Below are 21,245 nucleotides of genomic sequence, written 5' to 3'. Positions count from 1 at the left end.
TCATGCCTGTAATCCTAGCACTCTGTGAGGCCAAGGTGGGTGGATTGCCTGAGCTCACGGGTTCAAGACCAGCCTGAGCCAGAACAAGACCCTGTCTCTAAAACTAGCCAGGTGTTCAGGCTGGCACCTGTAGTCCCAGCTACATGGGAGGCTGAGGCAAGTGAATCACTTGAGCCCAAGAGTGAAGGTTGTTGTGAGCTATGATGGCACGGCACTGTACCAAGGGTGACAAAGTGAGAGACTCTGCCTTAAAACAAAAAAAAAAAAACAAAAGAAAGAAAAAGAAAGCCAATCAGTTTGTTCCCCACTGTCACTGGTACTTGGTGTTCCTGTGCGGGTGTGACGTCAGGCTGCTTCAAGTCTGTTGCAGCCCTTAAGCATCTTCATTCTTTTTTTTGCAGTTTTTGGCCGGGGCTGGGTTTGAACCCGCCACCTCCAGCATATGGGGTTGGCGCCCTACCCCTTTGAGCCACAGGCGCCGCCCAGCATCTTCATTCTTCATCTGTATCTCCCCCCTTCACCTCCACCATCTGGGTTAAAGGGGTCTTACCTTTCTTTGCTACCTTCACAAGTTTGGTGCAATCCTTCTTCTGATATCCCTCTTCTTTGCAATATTTACACTGATCCTTTCCCAAAGGATTTTTCCTTACCTTCCATGATCCTCCCTTTTCCATCTTCCCCTTGCTTCCATAGTCAAATGCTATCAGCAGGGTTGCCCATTACTTCATCTTCCATTGCTCTCTCACCTCCTGTTTTTTTGTTTTTTGAGACAGAGTCTCACTTTGTCACCTCTGGTGCTATGGCGTCAGAGCTCACAGCAACCTCAGACTTTGGGCTCAAGCGATTCTTTTGCCCCAGCCTGCTGAGTAGCTGGGACTGCAGGCTCCTGCTACAATGCCTGGCTAGCCTCCTCTCTGTTGTTGTAAGCCTTAAAATCAAGCTCCACCAAATGCCCATAAACCCTGTCCACCTTCTTCAGTTCCCTTCAGTATCAGGGGCACTTTGGCTGATAAAGGTCACATTGTTTCCGAAAGTTCAGTACTTGCCCCTGACCCTGAATCAGTGAGAATAAAAATGAGGACAAGTGGTTTGAGGAAAAGGAGAGAAGTTTATTAATTTGCTGGCAAATGAAAAGGGGAGTGGACTAGCATCTTAAAGATTGCCATCCTCCTTTTAAACAGAAAAACAGGCCTTTGCAAAAGGGGTTTTCAGTGGTGTCACATGTCATGGCTTCAGGCGTTTGTTTAATTACAATTGGTAATTTCAGTAAACATTATCTCCAGTGACAACAATTCCATTGAGCCATCTCCTGTGGTTTAAGATACTAGACAACAAAAGGCAAAGAACATTTTTCTGCCCCTTTGATTACTGGCCTTGGGCAAGAGTGCAGTTTTTAATTCCCCAAAAGGGTAGGGGTATAGAGAGACAGCTTATAAAACATTTCTTTGCCTCCCCCCTCTTACTTCTGTTACAAGGTTCACTATTCTCTGATTGTCAGGGGCTTTGGGATTGGCATCAGTATATTACCTAGATACTGTCCTTACATAATACAGTCTCTGTAATGCTCAAGCCAGAGCTACCCTTCATTGTTACCTATCAGTTTGGATCAACTGTGGGGACAGTGTCAGTAGAATCAGGGCAGTTACTTCTAGCCTCAAGGTGTGAAGCTGATGGGCTTCCTCTCCTGTCTTTTTTTTTTTTTTTTTTTTGAGACAGAGCCTCAAGCTGTCGCCCTGGGTAGAGTGTTGTTGCATCACAGCTCACAGCAACCTCCAACTCCTGGGTTTAAGCGATTCTCTTGCCTCAGCCTCCCAAGTAGCTGGGACCACAGGCGCCCGCCACAAACGACCAGCTATTTTTTTGGTTGCAACCATCATTGTTGTTTGGCGGGCCTGGGCTGGATTTGAACCCACCAGCTCAGATGTATGTGGCTGGTGCCTTAGCCGCTTAAGCCACAGGCACCGAGCCCTCTCTTGTCTTTTCAATAGCCATTGGCTTTCCTTGGCTGTGAGGAAAACATTTATTGTGTCTGAATATCAAAAAAATGGAGGAAAACAACTCAGCCATTTGTCTAGGATCATCTTGATAAGAGAGGTTATTACTTTTCCGATTAAATAGACTGAGGTGGGATATGGAGAGTATACCCACATTATCCCTACTGCCTATCCATTGGCATTTAGCCCTCCAAACCAGGAATTGGCAAAGTGCAGGTGCATGCAAACAAGGGCCAGTCAGAATTTACATTATTTTGGTCACTAAAAATGCTGGGGTACCAAAATCTTAACGGGCCTAGCTACAAAACTGTTAGATATCGAAAGGCAGAAAGGTGCCACAAAGCATCAGGGCAAGTAGAGTTAATTGCAGAGATTTTTTTTTTTTTTTTTTTTGTAGAGACAGAGTCTCACTGTACCGCCCTCGGTAGAGTGCCGTGGCGTCACACGGCTCACAGCAACCTCTAACGCTTGGGCTTACGCGATTCTCTTGCCTCAGCCTCCCGAGCAGCTGGGACTACAGGCGCCCGCCACAACGCCTGGCTATTTTTTTTTTGTTGTTGCAATTTGGCCGGGGCTGGGTTTGAACCCGCCACCCTTGGCATATGGGGCTGGCGCCCTACTCACTGAGACACAGGCGCCACCCTTTTTTTTTTTTTTTTTGTAGAGACAGAGTCTCACTGTACCGCCCTTGGTAGAGTGCCGTGGCGTCACACGGCTCACAGCAACCTCTAACTCTTGGGATTATGCGATTCTCTTGCCTCAGCCTTCCGGGCAGCTGGGACTACAGGCGCCCGCCACAACGCCCGGCTATTACTTTTTTGTTGCAGTTAGGCCGGGGCTGGGTTTGAACCCACCACCCTCGGCATATGGGGCCCGCGCCCTACTCACTGAGCCACAGGCGCCGCCCCCAGGCGCCTCTTTTAAAGCAGTTCAGGGTTTAGCGTAAGTGTGACTCAGGTGACAGGGCCTGCCATGACAGAGATCAAGGTCATCTGCTAGAGGCCTTGTAACCGGTGAGAGGGTTATCTGCTGGAAAAGCAAGGAGAGTTAGCTTTTAAAAACTGCAGAGGGCTGGCTCAGTGCCCATAGTACAGTGGTTACGGCACTGGCCACATGCACCAAGTATGGTGGGTTTCAAACCCGCCTGGGCCAGCTACATAACAATGACAACCACAACAACGACCAAAAAAAATAGCCCGGTGTTGTGGCAGACACCTGTAGTCCCAGCTACTTGGGACTTAAGCCCAAGAGTTTGAGGTTGCTGTGAGATGTGACGCCATGGCATTCTACCAAAAGCAACATAGTGAAACTCTGTCTCAAAATACACCTAACTCAATAAATAAATAATAAAAACTGCAGAGGGGACGCTACCCAAGGTGGAAAGTTCACACTGTGGAACATTCCAGGAGTAATTGTCCTGCAATATTCTGGAGACATGGGGTGTGTATGTGTGGGGGTTTAACAATTGCTCTGCAGTTGACCTCCAAACCTTCGGCTTAGCCTTGTTCTGCTGTTTGACCTTTGGTTTAAATTCATTCAACTGCTTGGCCCAGCTCTCTTAAATAGCTACCTCACTAGCATGTCTGCACTATGCTAATGGGGTACCTGAGGTTTGAAGATCTCTTTCCCACAAAAACCATAAATTCTAGATTTTTTTAGGACAGGTGCAATTTTCCAATATTTTTATCTTTATATTTCAATAACTTATCATATTGCATTCTCTTACTGAGTAAAAACATGATTGTGCATATTTTTAATTATTCAACCATGATTCTGTATTTGTTTATTTATTTTCTTGAAACAGGGCTTGCTTTGTCACATGGGTTAGAGTGCAGTGATGTCATCATAGCTCACAGCAACCTCAAACTTGAGGGCTAAAGTGATTCTCCTGCCTCAGCCTTCAGAGTAGCTCAAACTACAGGCACCAGCCACAATGCCCAACTAATCTTTTCTGTTTTTTGGTAGAGACAGGATCTCACTCTTGTTCAGGCTGGTCTAGAACTCCTGAGCTCAATCAATCCTCCTGCTTGGCCTATTGTTATTTTTAAGCTGTAGTTTTACTGTACCATTAGTTTGTGAAATTTCATATCAAAAAAGAATAGCAGGCTTGGCGCATGAGGCTCAAGTGGCTAAGGCGCCAGCCACATACACCTGAGCTGAGGGTTCAAATCCAGCCCAGCCCCACCAAACAACTATGACAGCTGCAACCAAAAAATAGCCGGGCACTGTGGCAGGTGCCTGTAGTCCCAGCTACTTGAGAGGCAGAGGCAGGAGAATCGCTTGAGCCCAGGAGTTGGAGGTTACCGTGAGCTGTGATGCCACAGCATTCTACCCAGGGTGACAGCTTGAGGCTCTGTCTCAAAAAAAGAAAACAAGGGGTGGCACCTGTGGCTCAGTTGGGGTAGGGTGCCGGCCCCACATACCGAGGGTGGCAGGTTCGAACCTGGCCCAGGCAAATTGCAACAACAATAACAAAATAGCTGAGCGAAGTGGCAGGCACCTGTAGTCCCAGCTACTCAGGAGGGTGAGGCAAGAGAATCGCCTAAGCCCAAGAGCTGGAGGTTGTTGTGAGCTGTAATGCCAGGGCACTCTACCCAGGGCGATAAAGTGAGACTCTGTCTCAAAAAAAAAAAAAAAAAAAGAAAAGAAATGTGCAAATTGAGGCATGCAAAGACCACAATTGTTAGGATACCTGGAGTGCTCTCAGACGTTCTTGGGTTTCTTACTGATCAATTCAATTCACCCTAGTTGGTTTCAGTTTCAATATTATATCTGTAAATGAGTAATATGCAAACAAAAATTAATATGAAATGATAAAGCTTTGCCATATCAATAAAAATTTAATAATCTTTTGTTTTTATTTATTTATTTATTTTTTATTTATTTATTTTTTTTTGTAGAGACAGAGTCTCACTGTACCGCCCTCGGGTAGAGTGCCGTGGCGTCACACGGCTCACAGCAACCTCTAACTCCTGGGCTTCCGCGATTCTCTTGCCTCAGCCTCCCTAGTAGCTGGGACTACAGGCGCCCGCCACAACGCCCGGCTATTTTTTTTTTTTGTTGTTGCAGTTTGACCGGGGCTGGGTTTGAACCCGCCACCCTCGGCATGTGGGGCCGGCGCCCTACTCGCTGAGCCATAGGCGCCGCCCTAATAATCTTTTGAATGGTGCAATTGAACGCACGGTTTGATGCATAATCCAACATTACATTGTTTGCATTGATATGTTTCCTGCAAACAACACATCTCCAGTGGGCATTTTGGCATATTCCTGTTGGATTGCTATACTTTGATGAAAAATGCCTTTCCATAAGAAAGAATGGATTGTTACCAGAAACAGTTCTCTCTCCAGAGTTAGTCATCTTGCAACAGACATTTTTCCCAGTATTTCTCTAATTAGATGTAGATGAAATTGTACAATTTTAAAATTTTTTTTTTTTTTTTTTTGTAGAGACAGAGTCTCACTGTACTGCCCTGGGGTAGAGTGCCGTGGCGTCACACGGCTCACAGCAACCTCCAACTCTTGGGCCTACGCCATTCTCTTGCCTCAGCCTCCCGAGCAGCTGGGACTATAGGCGCCCGCCACAACGCCCAGCTATTTTTTTGTTGCGGTTTGGCCGGGGCTGGGTTTGAACCCGCCACCCTCGGCATATGGGGCCGGCGCCCTACTCACTGAGCCACAGGCGCCGCCTCAATTTTAAAATTTTTATTTGTTGCAGTTTTATAAAGTACATAAGCATTATAAATTGATAAATTATGCATGTGGGGAAAAAAACCTTTTTGTACCACTTTAACGTTTTCTGTATAGTATATAGAATTTATTTATTTATTTGGAGACAGAATCTCATTTTGTTGCCCTCGGTAGAGTGTCGTGGTGTCACAGCTCACAGCAACCTCAAACTCCTGGGCTCGGCAGCACCTGTGGCTCAAAGGAGTAGGGCACCAGCCCCATATGTCGGAGGTGGCGGGTTGAAACCCAGCCCCATCAAAAACTGCAAAAAACAAAACAAAACAAAACAAAAAACTCTCGGGCTCAAGTGATTCTTTTGTCAGCCTTCTGAGTAGCTGGGACTACAGGCACAAATGACACAGCTCCTGGCCAGCTTTAGAGACAAGGATCTCAGCCTGGTCTTGAACCTGTGAGCCCAGGTAATCTACCCTCCTCAGCCTCCCAAAGTGCTAGGATCACAGGTGTGAGCCACCGGGTCTGGCCTATTTATAGAATTTAAATTTGAAATAGCTTCTACAGTTTTGTTTTATTTTATTTATTTATTTTTTTGAGACAGATTCTCGCTATGTCACCCTTAGTAGAGTTCTGTAACATCACAGCTCACAGCAACCTCAAACTCTTGGGCTTAAGAGATTTTCTTGCCTCAGCCTCCCAAGTATCTGGGACTACAGGCGCCTGCCACAATGGCCGGCTATTTTTTGTTGCAGTTGCCTTTGTTGTTTAGCTGGCCCGTGCTGGGATCAAACCCACCAACCTGGGTGTATGTGGCTGGCGCTATAACCATTGTGCTACGGGCGTCAAGCCTACAGTTTTGTTTTTCTTTTTTTTTTTTTTTTTTGTAGAGACAGAGTTTCACTTTCTTGCCCTCGGTAGAGAGCCATGGCATCACACAGCTCACAGCAACCTCCAACTCCTGGGCTTAGGCGATTCTCCTGCCTCAGCCTCCCGAGTAGCTGGGACTACAGGCACTTGCCACAACACCCGGCTATTTTTTTGTTGCAGTTTGGCCGGGGCTGGGTTTGAACCCGCCACCCTCGGTATATGGGGCCGGCGCCCTGCTCACTGAGCCACAGGCGCCGCCCCTCTTTTTTTTTTTCTTGTAGAGACAGATTGCCGTGGCGTTACACGGCTCACAGCAACCTCCAACTCCTGGGCTTAGGCGATTCTCCTGCCTCAGCCTCCCGAGTAGCTGGGACCACAGGCACCCGCCACAACGCCCAGTATTTTTTTGTTGCAGTTTGGCCGGGGCTGGGTTTGAACCCGCCACCCTCGGTATATGGGGCCGGCGCCCTACTCACTGAGCCACAGGCGCCGCCCTAGTTGTACAAATTTTTTCAGGCATAACTGTGGAAAATATTGAGAACTAAGCATATGATTCTTACAGACTCAACTTAGGTAACCTAATAGTAACATGTCATCAAATTTTTGTTTGGAAAATGAACTCCTACAGGCATTGTTAGCAACAAACTAATATATATTTTTGATGCCTGTAGGCATTGTTCATTTTCAAAAGGTTAAAATTATTTCTTCTCACAACTTCTTTTCAGTATACATCCAGGCAGGGCAAGGCAAACACACAACATAAGGGGAGACCTTTAAGTAGAAGTACAGAAAATGGTAGGAGATAAAGTGAACAAAGATCTTTATATATATATATATTTTTTTTTTGGCCGGGGCTGGGTTTGAACCCACCACCTCCAGCATGGGGGGCTGGCGCCCTACCCACTTGACCACAGGTGCCACCCAGATCTTTGTATTTCATGGTTCAATGAAAGACCTTAGGCTTCAGGTCTTATTGCCTCCATTTAACAAATAATGGTTGTTAATGTTGATTAACTGTCTGGAGCTTATAAGAGATGCTGTGGTGCTTTGGATCCTTGAGAATCACCCTTGGAAAAAGAGCACCTAAATTGGATTGATTTTTTTTTTTTTTTTTGTGAGACACAGTCTCACTATGTCACTCTGGGTAGAGTGCCGTGGTGTCACAGTGCACATCAACCTCAAATTCTTGGGCTTAAGTGATTCTCTTGCCTCAGCCTCCCAAGGAGCTGGGACTACAGGCGTGCGCCACAACGCCTGGGAATTTTTTGGTTGTAGTTCTTATTGTTGTTTGGCAGGCCTGGGCTGGATTTGAACCCGCCAGCTCTGGTGTATGTGCCTGGTGCTTTAACCACTGAGCTACAGGCCCCAAGTTTGAATTGGATTAATTTTTATTTTTATTTTTTTTTTTTGTAGAGACAGAGTCTCACTTTATGGCCCTCGGTAGAGTGCCGTTGCCTCACACAGCTCACAGCAACCTCCAACTCCTGGGCCCAAGCGATTCTCCTGCCTCAGCCTCCCGAGTAGCTAGGACTACAGACGCCTGCCACAACGCCCGGCTATTTTTTGGTTGCAGTTTGGCCGGGGCCAGGTTTGAACCCACCACCCTTGGTATATGGGGCCGGCGCCCTACCGACTGAGCCACAGGCGCCGCCCTGGATTAATTTTTAAAAGGCACTTTTATTGTTCATATCTCCTTAGCTAAATCCAAATAAAACCATCCCTCAAATATATCTTCTCACAACATGGCAGCAAATAGTCCGGGCATGGTGGCTAATGCCTATAATCCCAGAATGCTGGGAGGCTGAGGCTGGTGAATCACTGGAGCTCAGGAGTTCAAGACCAGCCTGAACAAGAGCAAGACACCTCTCTCTACTATTGCAGGAAGATAAGGCCCAATGGAGAGAAGAGCACCCAAACACCATGTTTATAACACAAAGGGCTTTATTTCAGCAAGTGGAGCGAATGGCATAGAATTTGAAATGGCCTGGCTCCCTGACTGGCTTGGTCTTTCCCTTTTTATCTCCAATCAAAAAGTGCCAATCCAGCTACTTGGGAGGCTGAGGTAAGAGACTTGCTTAAGCCCAGGAGTTGGAGGTTGCTGTGAGCTGTGTGATGCCATGGCACTCTACCGAGGGCCATAAAGTGAGACTCTGTCTCAAAAAAAATAAATAAGAAATAAAAAAAAGTGCCAATTCAGGCGTGCCTGTGGCTCAGTGAGTAGGGCGCCGGCCCCACATCCCAGGGTGGTGGCTTCAAACCCAGCCCCGCCAAACAACAAAAAAATAATAGCCGGCCTTGTGGTGGGTGCCTGTATTTCCAGCTGCTGGGGAGGCTGAGGCAAGAGAATCGGTAAGCCCAAGAGCTGGAGGTTGCTGTGAGCCGTGTGACGCCATGGCATTCTACCAAGGGCATAAAGTGAGACTCTGTCTCTACAAAAAAAAAAAAATGCCAATCCATGGGTACTTTTGTCATTGGTCAGTTTGAATCAAGCGGGAAATGCTGTTCCAGCTCCTACAGATCTACAGGATTGCACGTAAGTGGAAATTTCCAGGTCCCTGGAAGTTAAGTCTACAAATTCCTAACAGCTGAGTCACCATGGAGAGGATCCTGCAGGTGTATCCTTGTGGTCTCCTCCAACAGAGAAGACCTCTGTTCTAGATCTCAACCTTCCTGGGTATCCTCTCTCACTACTAAAAATAGAAAAACTAGCTGGAAGTTGTGGGGGGTGCCTGTAGTCTTAGTTACTCAAGAAGCTCAGGCAGGAGAATCACCTGAACCAGGAGTTTGAGGTTGCTATGAGCTATGACGCTATGGCACTCTACCCAGGGTGGGCGTGAGATTGTCTCAAAAACTCAAACCAACACAAGAAAAACCATGGCAGCAAATAAAGAATCCCAAACTTCTCTGTCATTAAAAGATTTGTGGTACCCAAGTAATGATACCAACACAATGCTTAGGATAGGGTGTTAGGATTTTTGTTATTAACCACCATATTTGATGAAATAAATACATTTAGCCAGCCCTCATCCCCTATAGCGAAGGATTCTCAGAAGCTGCTACCCGGAAAAGGTTTAAAACAACTGTTGGCACACGTGCCTTTAGCAATTTTAGCTCCACCCCCCACCGTGACGTAGCTTAGCGTCCCACCGCCCCCTGGCGGCCACAGCTGACTTCCGCCTTCCGCACAGTGTGTGGCTGCCGCAGCTCCGGTGGCCTGTTGCGTCACATCCGGCCCTTGCAATTCTGGATTGCGAAACCCTGAAACCCGCGCAATGAAGAGCGTATTTGTTACTGTAGGGACCACCAGCTTTGATGACCTGATTGCGTGTGTGTCATCGCACGACTGTCTGCAAGTGAGTGGGGCGGGGGACCCAGCAACGGCGTGGCTCGGAGCGCTTCGCTCGCCGCCCGCCGCCAGCCTTCTTACTGCTAGCTTTGGCAACCTTGCTTGACCTCAGCTTCGGGAAGAAACCCCCGCAACCGTATCACAGGTGTCGACGCCCCGGCTGTGCGAGGTCCTCCCCCTCCTTTGCCCACTCCCCCGACCGCTCCTCCTTCCCCCGCTTCTCTCCCCTGCAATTCTCCGCTTCCTCCCCTCCTCCCCATGGCCCCGCCCCTCCCTCAAACGGCCCCGCCCCTCTTAGGTGCGGCAGACGCGGGCCAGCCCTTTACGTCTCGCAGGTCTGTCTGGCGTCCTGTGAGCCCGGCGGTTAGGGCCCGGCGCCTCAGTCCGCTGAGGCCGCCGTCAGGGCGACTGTAGCGAGCCGTTGCGAGCCGTTGTGCCCCTGCTGGTCCCCGACGCTCTTGGCCAGCCCTCGGGCCTTAGCGGTGAGGCGCTCTTTGGGCTGGCGTCCTCGTGTGACGCGTCGGCCCCGGAGGGCGTCGTAGCCTCAGCGCTCGCGGTTCTCGTGGCCCTGCCAGCCGGTGAGGTAGAACTAAATTGTCCGTTGGTCGCTCCCCTTTCCTAGCTTGCGGCTTTCTCAGTTTCTTCCTTCTCTTTTAACGGGACCGCTTCTTTCCCGACTCGGTGAGGCGGCTCTGTCTCCTTAGGGCTAGCGAGGTACTTGTTGGGCTCGGGACGTGAAAACGGAATAACTTTGTTAAGTTCTGAAAAACTAACGGGAGTCGGCGCGGCGGGGCAGTTTGGACGCCGGGCCCCCGGCCTGAACGCGGAACTTGGCGCGTGCCTCATTGATCTAGCTGTTCTTACAGGAGCCAGTTTAAAAGGCCCGCTTTTTCTTATTTCCCGTTTCAGATAATCGAGAGCCTCGGTTACAGCCGACTTATCCTCCAAATTGGGAGAGGGACGGTGGCACCTGAACCGTTCCGTACTGAGTCATTTACTCTGGATGTTTATAGGTACAAGGATTCGGTAAAAGAAGACCTTCGGAAGGCAGATCTTGTCATTAGTCACGCAGGTAAAGTGCCTTACCCTCTGGGGGCTCTCGGTTTTTGATTAACTATAAGTAACTGGCACTTGAACTTTTCCAGGTGAAATAAAATCACTAGAGTAACTCAACTGTAAGCCTTTTTTTTTTTTTTGTAGAGACAGTCTCACTTTACTGCCCTCGGTAGAGTGCCGCAACTGTAAGCCTTTTGAACACTTTTTAAAATATAACCATTGAGAACTTTATCGGCGAGAAAGTAGTTTTTCTGCGGGAGAGAAGGATGGGAAATTAATCTCTATAGCCCAGCTCTACAATAGGAAATCCTAAACCAGTGGTTTGTGTGTGTGTGTGTTTTTTGTTTGTTTTTTTATTTTTCAGTTTTTGGCCGGGGCCGGGTTTGAACCCATCACTTCCGGTATATGGGGCTGGCGCCCTACTTCTTTGAGCCACGGGCCGCCCTGGTGTTTTTTTTTTTTTTTTGAGACACAGTCTCACTTTGTCGCACTGGGTAGAGTGCGGTGGTGTCATAGCTCACAGGAACCTCTAACTCTTGGGTTAAGCGATTCTCTTGCCTCAGCCTCCCGAGTAGCTGAGACTATAGGCGCTTGCCAGAAGGCCTGGCTAGTTTTTCTATTTTTAGTACAGGTAAGTTTAGCTCTTGCTAAGGCTGGTCTTGAACTGATGTCAAGCAATTCATTTGCCTTGGCCTATCAGAATACTAGGATTATGGGTGTCAGCTACTGTGCCCCACTATCTTTAAAAATTTTTCCAGCACACCTAAGATCCTCTCACAGAACACTGGTTGAAAACCACTGCCCTAGGGGCCTGGTGTGGTAATGCCTGTAATCCTAATAACTTGCTGAGGCCAATGCAGGTGGGGATTGCTTGAGCTCAGGAGTTCAAGACCAGCCTGAGCAAGAGCAAGACTCACCTTTACTAAAAATAGAAAAACTACCTGGGTGTCATGGCAGGTGCCTCTAGTCCCAGCTACTTGCAAAGCTGAGGCAGGAGGATCTCTTGAGTCCAAGAGTTTGAGGTTGCTGTGTGCTATGATGACACAACACTACCTAGGGTGACAGAGTGAGACTGTCTCAAAAAGAAAAAAAAAAATTTAATAGCCATATATTCTGTAAATCATTTTTTGTTCTTCAGAGAACCATCTTGATGGTCTAGTTAATTTCCTGATGATTGGGTTAGAGTTCTAATACCTTCAGAATAACCACTTTTGGGGAATATTGCAGTTTTGAATGTGGGGGGGGTGTTTTGCGTTTTTAAAGTCTAGTTTGAGGAGAGTAAAGGCTTTAGAAATAGGTATTACCGGGCGGCGCCTGTGGCTCAGTGAGTAGGGTGCCGGCCCCATATGCCGAGGGTGGTGGGTTCAAACCCAGCCCTGGCCAAAACTGCAATAAAAAAATATCCGGGCGTGGGCGGTGCCTGTGGCTCAGTCGGTAAGGCGCCGGCCCCATATACCGAGGGTGGCGGGTTCAAACCCGGCCCCGGCCAAACTGCAACCAAAAAATAGCCGGGCGTTGTGGCGGGCACCTGTGGTCCCAGCTACTCGGGAGGCTGAGGCAAGAGAATCGCTTAAGCCCAGGAGTTGGAGGTTGCTGTGAGCTGTGTGAGGCCATGGCACTGTACCAAGGGCCATAAAGTGAGACTCTGTCTCTACAAAAAAAAAAAAAAATATCCGGGCGTTGTGGTGGGCGCCTGTAGTCCCAGCTGCTCGGGAGGCTGAGGCAAGAGAATCGCGTAAGCCCAAGAGTGAGAGGTTGCTGTGAGCCGTGTGACGCCACGGCACTCTACAGAGGGCGGTACAGTGAGACTCTGTCTCTACAAAAAAAAAAAAAAAAAAAGAAAGAAATAGGTGTTACCAAGATATTGGTGATTAAATTGTATAGCATTCAAGCCCATAGTCCCTTCTAGTTGGGAGGCTGAGACTGGAGGATCTCTTGATCCCAGAAGTTCCAGACTAGCCTTAGCAACATAGACTTCATCTCAAAAAAGAAAAAAATGATATTTTAAAGATGTAGTCTCACTCTGTTGCCCCAGGCTAGAGTGCCCTGGGGTGATAGCTCACAGCAGCCTCACACTCTTGGCTGAAAAGATCCTCTTGCCTCAGAAGTGGGAGCCCACCACAATGCCTGGCTATTTTTAGAGGAAGAATCTTGCTCAGGCTGATCTCCAACTCCTGAGCTCAGGCAGTCCATCTGCCTCGGCCTCCCAGAGTACTAGGATTATAGGCCTTAGCCACCTTGTCTGGCCCTAAACAATTATTTAGCATCACAATCTGTCGTGGTTGAAATGTTTGCAAAACTACAACAGTGATAAAAGCCTGAATATCCAGAAAAATAATTTTTTGTAATAAAGTGAACATGACTGAACACAATCAAGAAAGCTTTTACGGTAGTCTACATTGCCGTGTGTTTTAAAAATTGCAGTAGCTAATGCAAGTACAAACACGAGTTAACTTGTGACCGGTCAGTGATATGTTAAAACAGCTGGATTTAGGATTTTTCAGCTTCACACTAGTGCAAAACAATATATATTCAATAGAAACCATTCCTCAACTACCCATACAACCATTCCTTTTACTTTCAGTGCAGTATTCAGTAAATGGCATGAGATATTCAGCACTATTACAAAATGGGTTTGGGGTTACATGATTTTGTCCAACTGTAGGATAACAAGTGTTCTGGGCACATTTTTTTTTTTTTGTGTGTGTGTGTTTTTTTTGGCCGGGGCTGGGTTTGAACCTGCCACCTCTGGCATATGGGACCGGCGCCCTACTCCTTGAGCCACAGGCGCTGCCTGTGTTCTGGGCACATTTAAGGTAGATTAGGCTAAACTATGATAATGGTTGGGTGGATTGCATTTTCAACAGGATATTTTTAACTTGTGAGTTTATGGGAATGTAACCCCATAAGTACTAGAAGCAGATGGCACAGAACTGAGTCATAGGCCATAATATCATTGTCAGTGATGAAGTAATGTAGTTTTCAACTCAGGTTTCTAACACCATAGAGCAGTTGATAACTATACTTTCATTCTTTTTTTATTTTATTTTTTTTTGAGACAGTCTCAAGCTGTTGCCCTGGGTAGAGTGCTGTGGCATCACAGCTCACAGCAACCTCCAACTCCTGAGCTCAAGCGAGTCTCCTGTCTTTGCCTCCCAAGTAGCTGGGACCACAGGCACCTGCCACAATGCCCGGCTGTTTTTTAGTTGCAGCCATCATTGTTGTTTGGCAGGCCCGGGCTGGATTCAAACCCACCAGCTCAGGTGTATGTGGCTGGCGCCTTAGCCGCTTGAGCCACAGGTGCCGAGCCCTTTCATTCATTTTGAATGTATAATTGAAAGGCCTGCTTTGTAGTTGTGTTGACTGTTTTTCACTTTCAGGAGCATCCAGCCATGGCCCATGGTTGGCTGTGAATGCTTATCTTTGGTGGCAGATAATCACGAAAATTATGCACGGACCTTTGCTCCTTGGCTTTTTTTTTTTTTTTTTTTTTTTTTTTTTGTGGTTTTTGGCCGAGGCTGGGTTTGAACCCACCACCTCCGGCATATGGGACCAGCGCCCTACTCCTTGAGCCACAGGCGCCGCCCTGCTCCTTGGCTTTTGTTAGTGTTTTCGTATTTAATGTGTAGACTCAAGACAACTCTTAGATAAGTAAATGTTTATAGCCAGCTTCAGGCTGTGGTTGGACACCCCTGCAACTATAAAGCTTGATGGAGCATTGTAACTTTTTAAACATTGTATTGAACGGTGTGATTTATTTTTGTAGGGGCAGGAACCTGTTTGGAGTCGCTGGAAAAAGGAAAACCACTTGTGGTGGTTGTAAATGAAAAGTTGATGAGCAATCATCAACTGGAATTGGCAAAGCAGCTACACAAAGAGGGGCATCTCTTCTACTGTACCTGCAGGTATATTGAAGACTGATTATTTGATCTCTTGCCTCAATTACTCCCTAACGGTTCTTTCCCACCTACGTAACCCATCTGTCTCTTTGTTTCTTCTCCCACCTGTCAAACATACTTTGATTTTTCTCACCAATAAAACCCTTTCATTTGTCTCCCACTTTTAACTGTGATCTCTGTTGAATTTCTATTTGTGGCTGTTTCTTTTCATGTGAATATCTGAGTGTGTGTGTGTGTGTATCTGGCATGCAGTTGTTACATTTTCATTATTCAAGGAAGGTATTTGTTCATTTCAGTTAAGGTTTTGCTTTCAGTGAATCTATTGGTATCCCTAAATTAAATTTACTAATTTATTGGGCGGCTGAGGCAAGAGACTCGCTTGAGCCCAAGAGTTTGAGGTTGCTGTGAGCTGTGATGCCATGGCACTTACCCAGGGTGACAGCTTGAGACTGTCTCAAAAAAAAAAAAAAAAAATTACTCATTTACTCAACTACATCTAAATGTAGCAGGACTGTTTTAGGTGCTGTGGATACAGTGATAAACATGAAATTCCTGATCTTATGTACTCATATTCTAGTGGTGGAAGATTGACAGTAAAAAAGGTCAAAAAGAAATGTTCAGGATAATTTCACATGGTGAAATATTCTACAAAAAAAGTTAGGGTTATGCAAGAGCTAGTTTAGATAGAATTGTCAGGGAAGGCTTGACAAGAGTATGTGACATTTGAACTGGGACAGGAATTACAAGAAAGAGCCAATCATGTGACCCTCTAGGTACAGAGGGAATAGTAATTGCAAAAGCTTTAAAAATGAACTTGGGGGGCGGCACCTGTGGCTCAGTCGGTGGGGCGCCAGCCCCATATACTGAGGGTGGCGGGTTCAAGCCCGGCCCCGGCCAAACTGCAACCAAAAAATAGCTGGGCGTTGTGGCGGGCGCCTGTGGTCCCAGCTGCTCGGGAGGCTGAGGCAGGAGAATCGCTTGGGCCCAGGAGTTGGAGGTTGCTGTGAGCTGTGTGAGGCCACGGTACTCTACCGAGGGCCATGGAGTGAGACTCTGTCTCTACAAAAAAAAAAAAAAAAATGAACTTGGGGCCAGGCATGGTGGCTCACGTCTATAATCCTAGCACTCTGGGAGCCTGAGGCAGGTGGATTACTTGAGTTTAAGATCAGCCTGACAAGAGAGAGATACTGTCTATGAAAAATAGAAAAATTAGCTGGCCATGGTAGCACATGCCTAGCAACTCAAGAGGATTACTCAAACCCAACAGTTTGTGATTGCCATGAGCTATGACACCATAGCACTCCTAACCAGGGCAAGAATAAGTCTTGCTCTCAAAAATAAAAAAAAAAAAAAAAAGAGTGAACTTGGAGTTTGATTTGCTTGAGGAACAGAGGGGAAAGGGGTAGTATAGCAGGAGCAAGGGAGAGTGTTACTATAAGATGAGGCTGGGTGGAGACAGCTCATGTTATAGTTCCCGATTTTATTGTATGTTTACTGAGAAGCCATTGCAGTATTTTAAGCAGAGGAATTACTTTATGGTAAGGAGTATTATTTTTTAGAAGTATATTAGAATTCATTAAGAACTGATCATCACAATAGAAGGACGAAGAAAATTCCTGGTTTTCTAGTAGTTCTTCCTTGAAAAACTAGAAGCTTGCGAAAGAGCCAGGTCAGTAATTCCCAATTGTTTGACTTTAAAACCTATACTAATTTAATATTTTAAAGAGTAAAAATCTCATTGAAGGATTATATATATTTATATTCCAATAAATTGAAATTAATTTTAAAGTAAAAAATCTTAGAAAAAAATGGTTAGAAAATAATAAGGTTTCTTTTATTGCTTCTGTTTCTTAGGTATTCAGTAAATACTTGTTCGTTTATTAAAATTTATTGAACACCTACCATGTGTCAGCCATTGTTCTAGGCACTTGATACACTTCAGTGAAAAAAAACAGACAAGGATTCCTGTTCTCATCAAGAGGAGACAGTTTCATTGATTGTTTCAGGTGTAAAATTGTTGGTGCTCGCATTCCGATAATGATAGAGGAGAGGGAATGTCTGGGTGGCTCTGTAATATAGAAGTAGTCATGAGCTATCATGAGTCAAGGGAGAACTTAGATAATTAAAATTATGTATTCTTTAGATAATGGGCATATCTTCCCTTGGGTAGTTGAGATTGTTTTAACATCATTTTTATTTATTTTTTTTTACTTTTTTTAAAATTAAATCATAGCTGTGCACATTAATGCACTTGTGGGTTTTATATCATTTTAAAAAGAGGAATAAAATTCTTACCTTCCTAACTGGTTTATGCAAGTCAATTTTTCCAGATTTTGTTGATGAGTAATTATAATTCTAAATGTTAAGTCAATTTTGCTTTTATGTTAGTACATTAACAGGAAAACATTGATTTCATAAACACATCCTGAGTTTTTACCCAGGCTGAAAGGTAACTGTACAAGTATCCAATTTATTTATTTATTTTTTTTTCAGTTTTAGAAGTCTTATCCAGTATTAATTCAAGAAAGTCATATATGTACAAGCAATAACAAAAATTAATTGATTGTATTTTCATTTTAAGTAAATCATTTATTTTCCCCAAACCTAGGCTGGGTGGCAATATGTCTGTTTTAATTTAAGTGGCTGGTTTAAATAAATTTCTGAATGTTGTGATTTAGAAACTTATTTCCAACATGCACAGTGGTTGTAAATTGTTTAATTATATATGGATTTATGATAGTAAATTACTGGTAAAAAAGTTACAGTGTTTGTGCATGGTCTAATAGTCTCCCCAGATTATTTTCTTATCTGGTAGCTATTACTTACTTGAGTTTTTGGTTTCAGTTTGTTTTGCTCTATTTTCATAAAGTTAATTTTGCATCAGTTTTAATCTGCCCAGTCCTGAAAAGTTCTACAAAGCCATGTGAACAAATTTTTTGTGAAATAATATTTCTGAAATATTTCAGTTGACATAGGAGATGAAATATCTGCTAAATTTATGCTGGTATTTTATAGTATTCTTTGTATTACTTTAATTCTAGTATATATACATGTATAATATTAAAATATGTAAAATTCACATGTGCAGTTTTACCATTATATTCCTGAAAGCTAGATTCAGTCATCAAGGGGGCAACAAATGAAGTATGGCGTTTTCTCCCATGTTACCTAATATTTTTCTTCTTTTGTTTTAGCACGCTTCCTGGGCTGTTACAGTCAATGGACTTATCAACACTGAAATGTTATCCTCCTGGCCAGCCAGAAAAATTTTCTGCATTTTTGGATAAAGTTGTTGGATTACAAAAATAAACACTAAACTCTCAACACTTTAAAAACACCCCCCAAATCCAACATATGGAATGTGGTTAAATCAAATTAAACATTTATTTGCAGAATAATATAAGTTAATAAACTTCCTATATCTGTAGAATGTATAGGAAATGTTATGGTGTACACATTTGCATTTGGGTCCAAATCCTAATTAGAATTTAGTAAATTTATTAGCTTTTTCCTGATCTTCAGTATGTAATGAGCATTCACAGGTTTTGTCCTAGAATTGCCAAGTGGATTTGGAATCATGAAAAAATGAACAAAACTTGGGCGGCGCCTGTGGCTCAGCGGGTAGGGCGCCGGTCCCATATGCCGGAGGTGGTGGGTTCAAACCCAGCCCCGGACAAATTAAAAAAAAAAAAATGAACAAAACTTAAAGACTTTGACAAGGAGCATAAATGTAATTAGTTTGATATTCCTTGGAATAAAAAAAGGAAACAGTAACAAGTTTCCATGAGAGTTGGCATTTTTAGCTTCATAATCCAATAAACCATTTTTCTTTTTTTTTTTTTTTTTGAGACTGAGTCTCATTTTGTTGCCATGGGTTGAGTGCCGTGGCATCATACCTCATAGCAACCTCAAACTCTCGGGCTTGAGCAGTCTTCTTGTTTCAGCCTCCTGAGTAGCTAGGACTACTGATGTGCTAGTTTTTTTCTATATTTAGTAGAGATGGGGTCTTGCTCTTGCTCAGACTGATCCCCAACTCCTGAGTTCAAATGATCCTCTCCCCTCAGCCTCCGATTAGGATTATGAGTGTGAACCACCATGACTGTCTCCTAGGAACTACATTTAAATAACAAAACCCAGAAATGATGGGTTGTGTTCTGCGAAATAGTTCAGTCCTTGATTAGAAATGATTATCAAGTAAGTTGATCTGTTGTACATGGAGAAACTACTTTTATTCTGAAAAATAGAGTGGAGTGGTTATGTTCACTTTTTTTTTTTGTAGAGACAGAGTCTCACTGTACCACCCTCGGGTAGAGTGCCGTGGCGTCACACCGTGGCGTCACACGGCTCACAGCAACCTCTAACTCTTGGGCTTACGTGATTCTCTTGCCTCAGCCTCCCGAGCAGCTGGGACTACAGGCGCCCACCACAACGCCCGGCTATATGTTCACTTTTTTAAAATCTAAAAGTGACAAAAATAATTTTGCTCAATGTCAAAGCTTTCTTGGTTTGAGAACAACAAATCAAAGGACTTACACCAGTAGGATTTACTGTTATTTTAAAAAGAATCCCTTCCCATAGTGGTAATGAAACATCTACTGTAACAAATTTACAATGTGTTTGGTTATAAAATTAGTTTCGTAAGTGAATAATAAATGATATGTGTATGATGACTTATATGGTTTTGAATATGGTTTTAAAGTTTATATGGTAACATGAGATAGACACATTATACAATTCTTATTAAGAGTACATGGTCTCAAGACCTTTAAAATAAACTGCTTTATCCTTAAATGTCCATAGTTCTCTGGTAGAATGTTTTAGATATATCATTGATTTGTAAAAATTGAACATTCACTGTGAAGACCTACCTTTCATGACATTATTCCAAAATGTTAAGTGTTCTAAATATTTTACTTGGGATGCATTTTATAATGTTTTTGTAGATTTATTTTACTGATTGTGTTTTACTTAGGCTAGTATTAAAATAAATTTTCACTAATGGTAGAAGTGGTGGCTGAGAAGTACTCTGGGTAGCAGGAGGAAGCCAACTTGGATTAAAATTTTGCTGAGAGTAATCTAAAAAGTGAGTAATTACATAGTTGAGAATTCGAAGCAGCATAACCGTAATTGTATATTAACGTAATACTAATGTTTTAGGAGAGATCATATTCAGATCCAGGGAGAGAATGTTAAGTGTTTCTAGTCCCTCTTTAAATGTTTTTCTTATGTGAGAAGAATTATGGCTGAAAGTTTATGTTGGTCACTCAGTTTTTATGATTATTTTATAGCAAGAAGGACTGACTGGGCGGCACCTGTGGCTCAGTCGGTAAGGCGCCGGCCCCATGTACCGAGGGTGGCTGGTTCAAACCCGGCCCCGGCCAAACTGCAACCAAAAAATAGCCAGGCGTTGTTGTGGCGGGCGCCTGTGGTCCCAGCTACTCAGGAGGCTGAGGCAAGATAATCGCTTAAACCCAGGAGTTGGAGGTTGCTGTGAGCTGTGTGAGGCCATGGCACTCTACCGAGGGCCATAAAGTGAGACTGTCTCTACAAAAAAAAAAAAAAAAAGGACTGACTATAGAGAATCAGAAACAAAGGGAGGATCTACCCAAATATCAGACAACTAAAAAGCCATATGGGCTCTCATATCATTTGCTTTTTCCTTTCCCATTAGAATGTGTAACTTAGGTTCTGTTATTTCATTTAGCAGAGCCTCAGTGATGTCAATTGTGGGTAGTAAGATCTCTGGCTATACTTTTAGGAATACTATATCAGTGGTGGTTTTTTTTGTTTTGTTTTGTTTTTGAGACAGTTTCTCTATGACACCCTCAGTAGAGTGTCGTGGTGTCACAGCTCACAGCAACCTCAAACTCTTGGGCTTAAGCGATTCTCTTGCCTCAGCCCCCCAAGTAACTGGGACTACAGGTGCCCACCACAAAACCTAGCTGTTTTTTGTTGTGGTTGTCATTGTTGTTTAGCTGTCCCAGGCCGGATTTGAACCTGCCAGCCTGGCTGGTGCCATAACCACTGTGCTACAGGCACTGAGCTAGTGGTGGGTTTTTTTTGTTTTTTTTTTTTTGTAGAGACAGAGTCTCACTTTATGGCCCTTGGTAGAGTGCCATGGCCTCACACAGCTCACAGCAACCTCCAACTCCTGGGCTTAAGCGATTCTCTTGCCTCAGCCTCCCGAGTAGCTGGGACTACAGGCGCCCGCCACAATGCCCAGCTATTTTTTGGTTGCAGTTCAGCCAGGGCCGGGTTTGAACCCGCCACCCTCAGTATATGGGGCCGGCGCCTTACTGACTGAGCCACAGGCGCCGCCCCTAGTGGTGGGTTTTTAATTAAAGGAGACTTTAGAGCAGTTTTGATATGTCAAGGCTTCTCTAGATTATCTAGTCCAATT

General features: G+C 44.6%; 1 protein-coding gene across 1 annotated transcript in view; it reads left to right on the top strand.

Annotated features, from left to right (window-relative positions):
- Positions 1 to 9,748: 9,748 nt before the first annotated feature.
- ALG13 (ALG13 UDP-N-acetylglucosaminyltransferase subunit) overlaps positions 9,749 to 21,245 on the top strand; it is a 105,177-nt gene continuing 93,680 nt past the window's right edge. The window contains 3 exon segments of the mRNA XM_053579744.1: positions 9,749 to 9,897; positions 10,800 to 10,962; positions 14,713 to 14,851. Of these exon segments, the coding sequence (XP_053435719.1) occupies positions 9,817 to 9,897; positions 10,800 to 10,962; positions 14,713 to 14,851 (383 nt within the window). The 5' untranslated portion in view covers positions 9,749 to 9,816.

This window comes from Nycticebus coucang, chromosome X (genome assembly GCF_027406575.1).
Source record: "Nycticebus coucang isolate mNycCou1 chromosome X, mNycCou1.pri, whole genome shotgun sequence".
In the NCBI taxonomy this organism is placed as follows: domain Eukaryota; kingdom Metazoa; phylum Chordata; class Mammalia; order Primates; family Lorisidae; genus Nycticebus; species Nycticebus coucang.
This window is presented reverse-complemented; position numbering and strand designations above follow the sequence as displayed.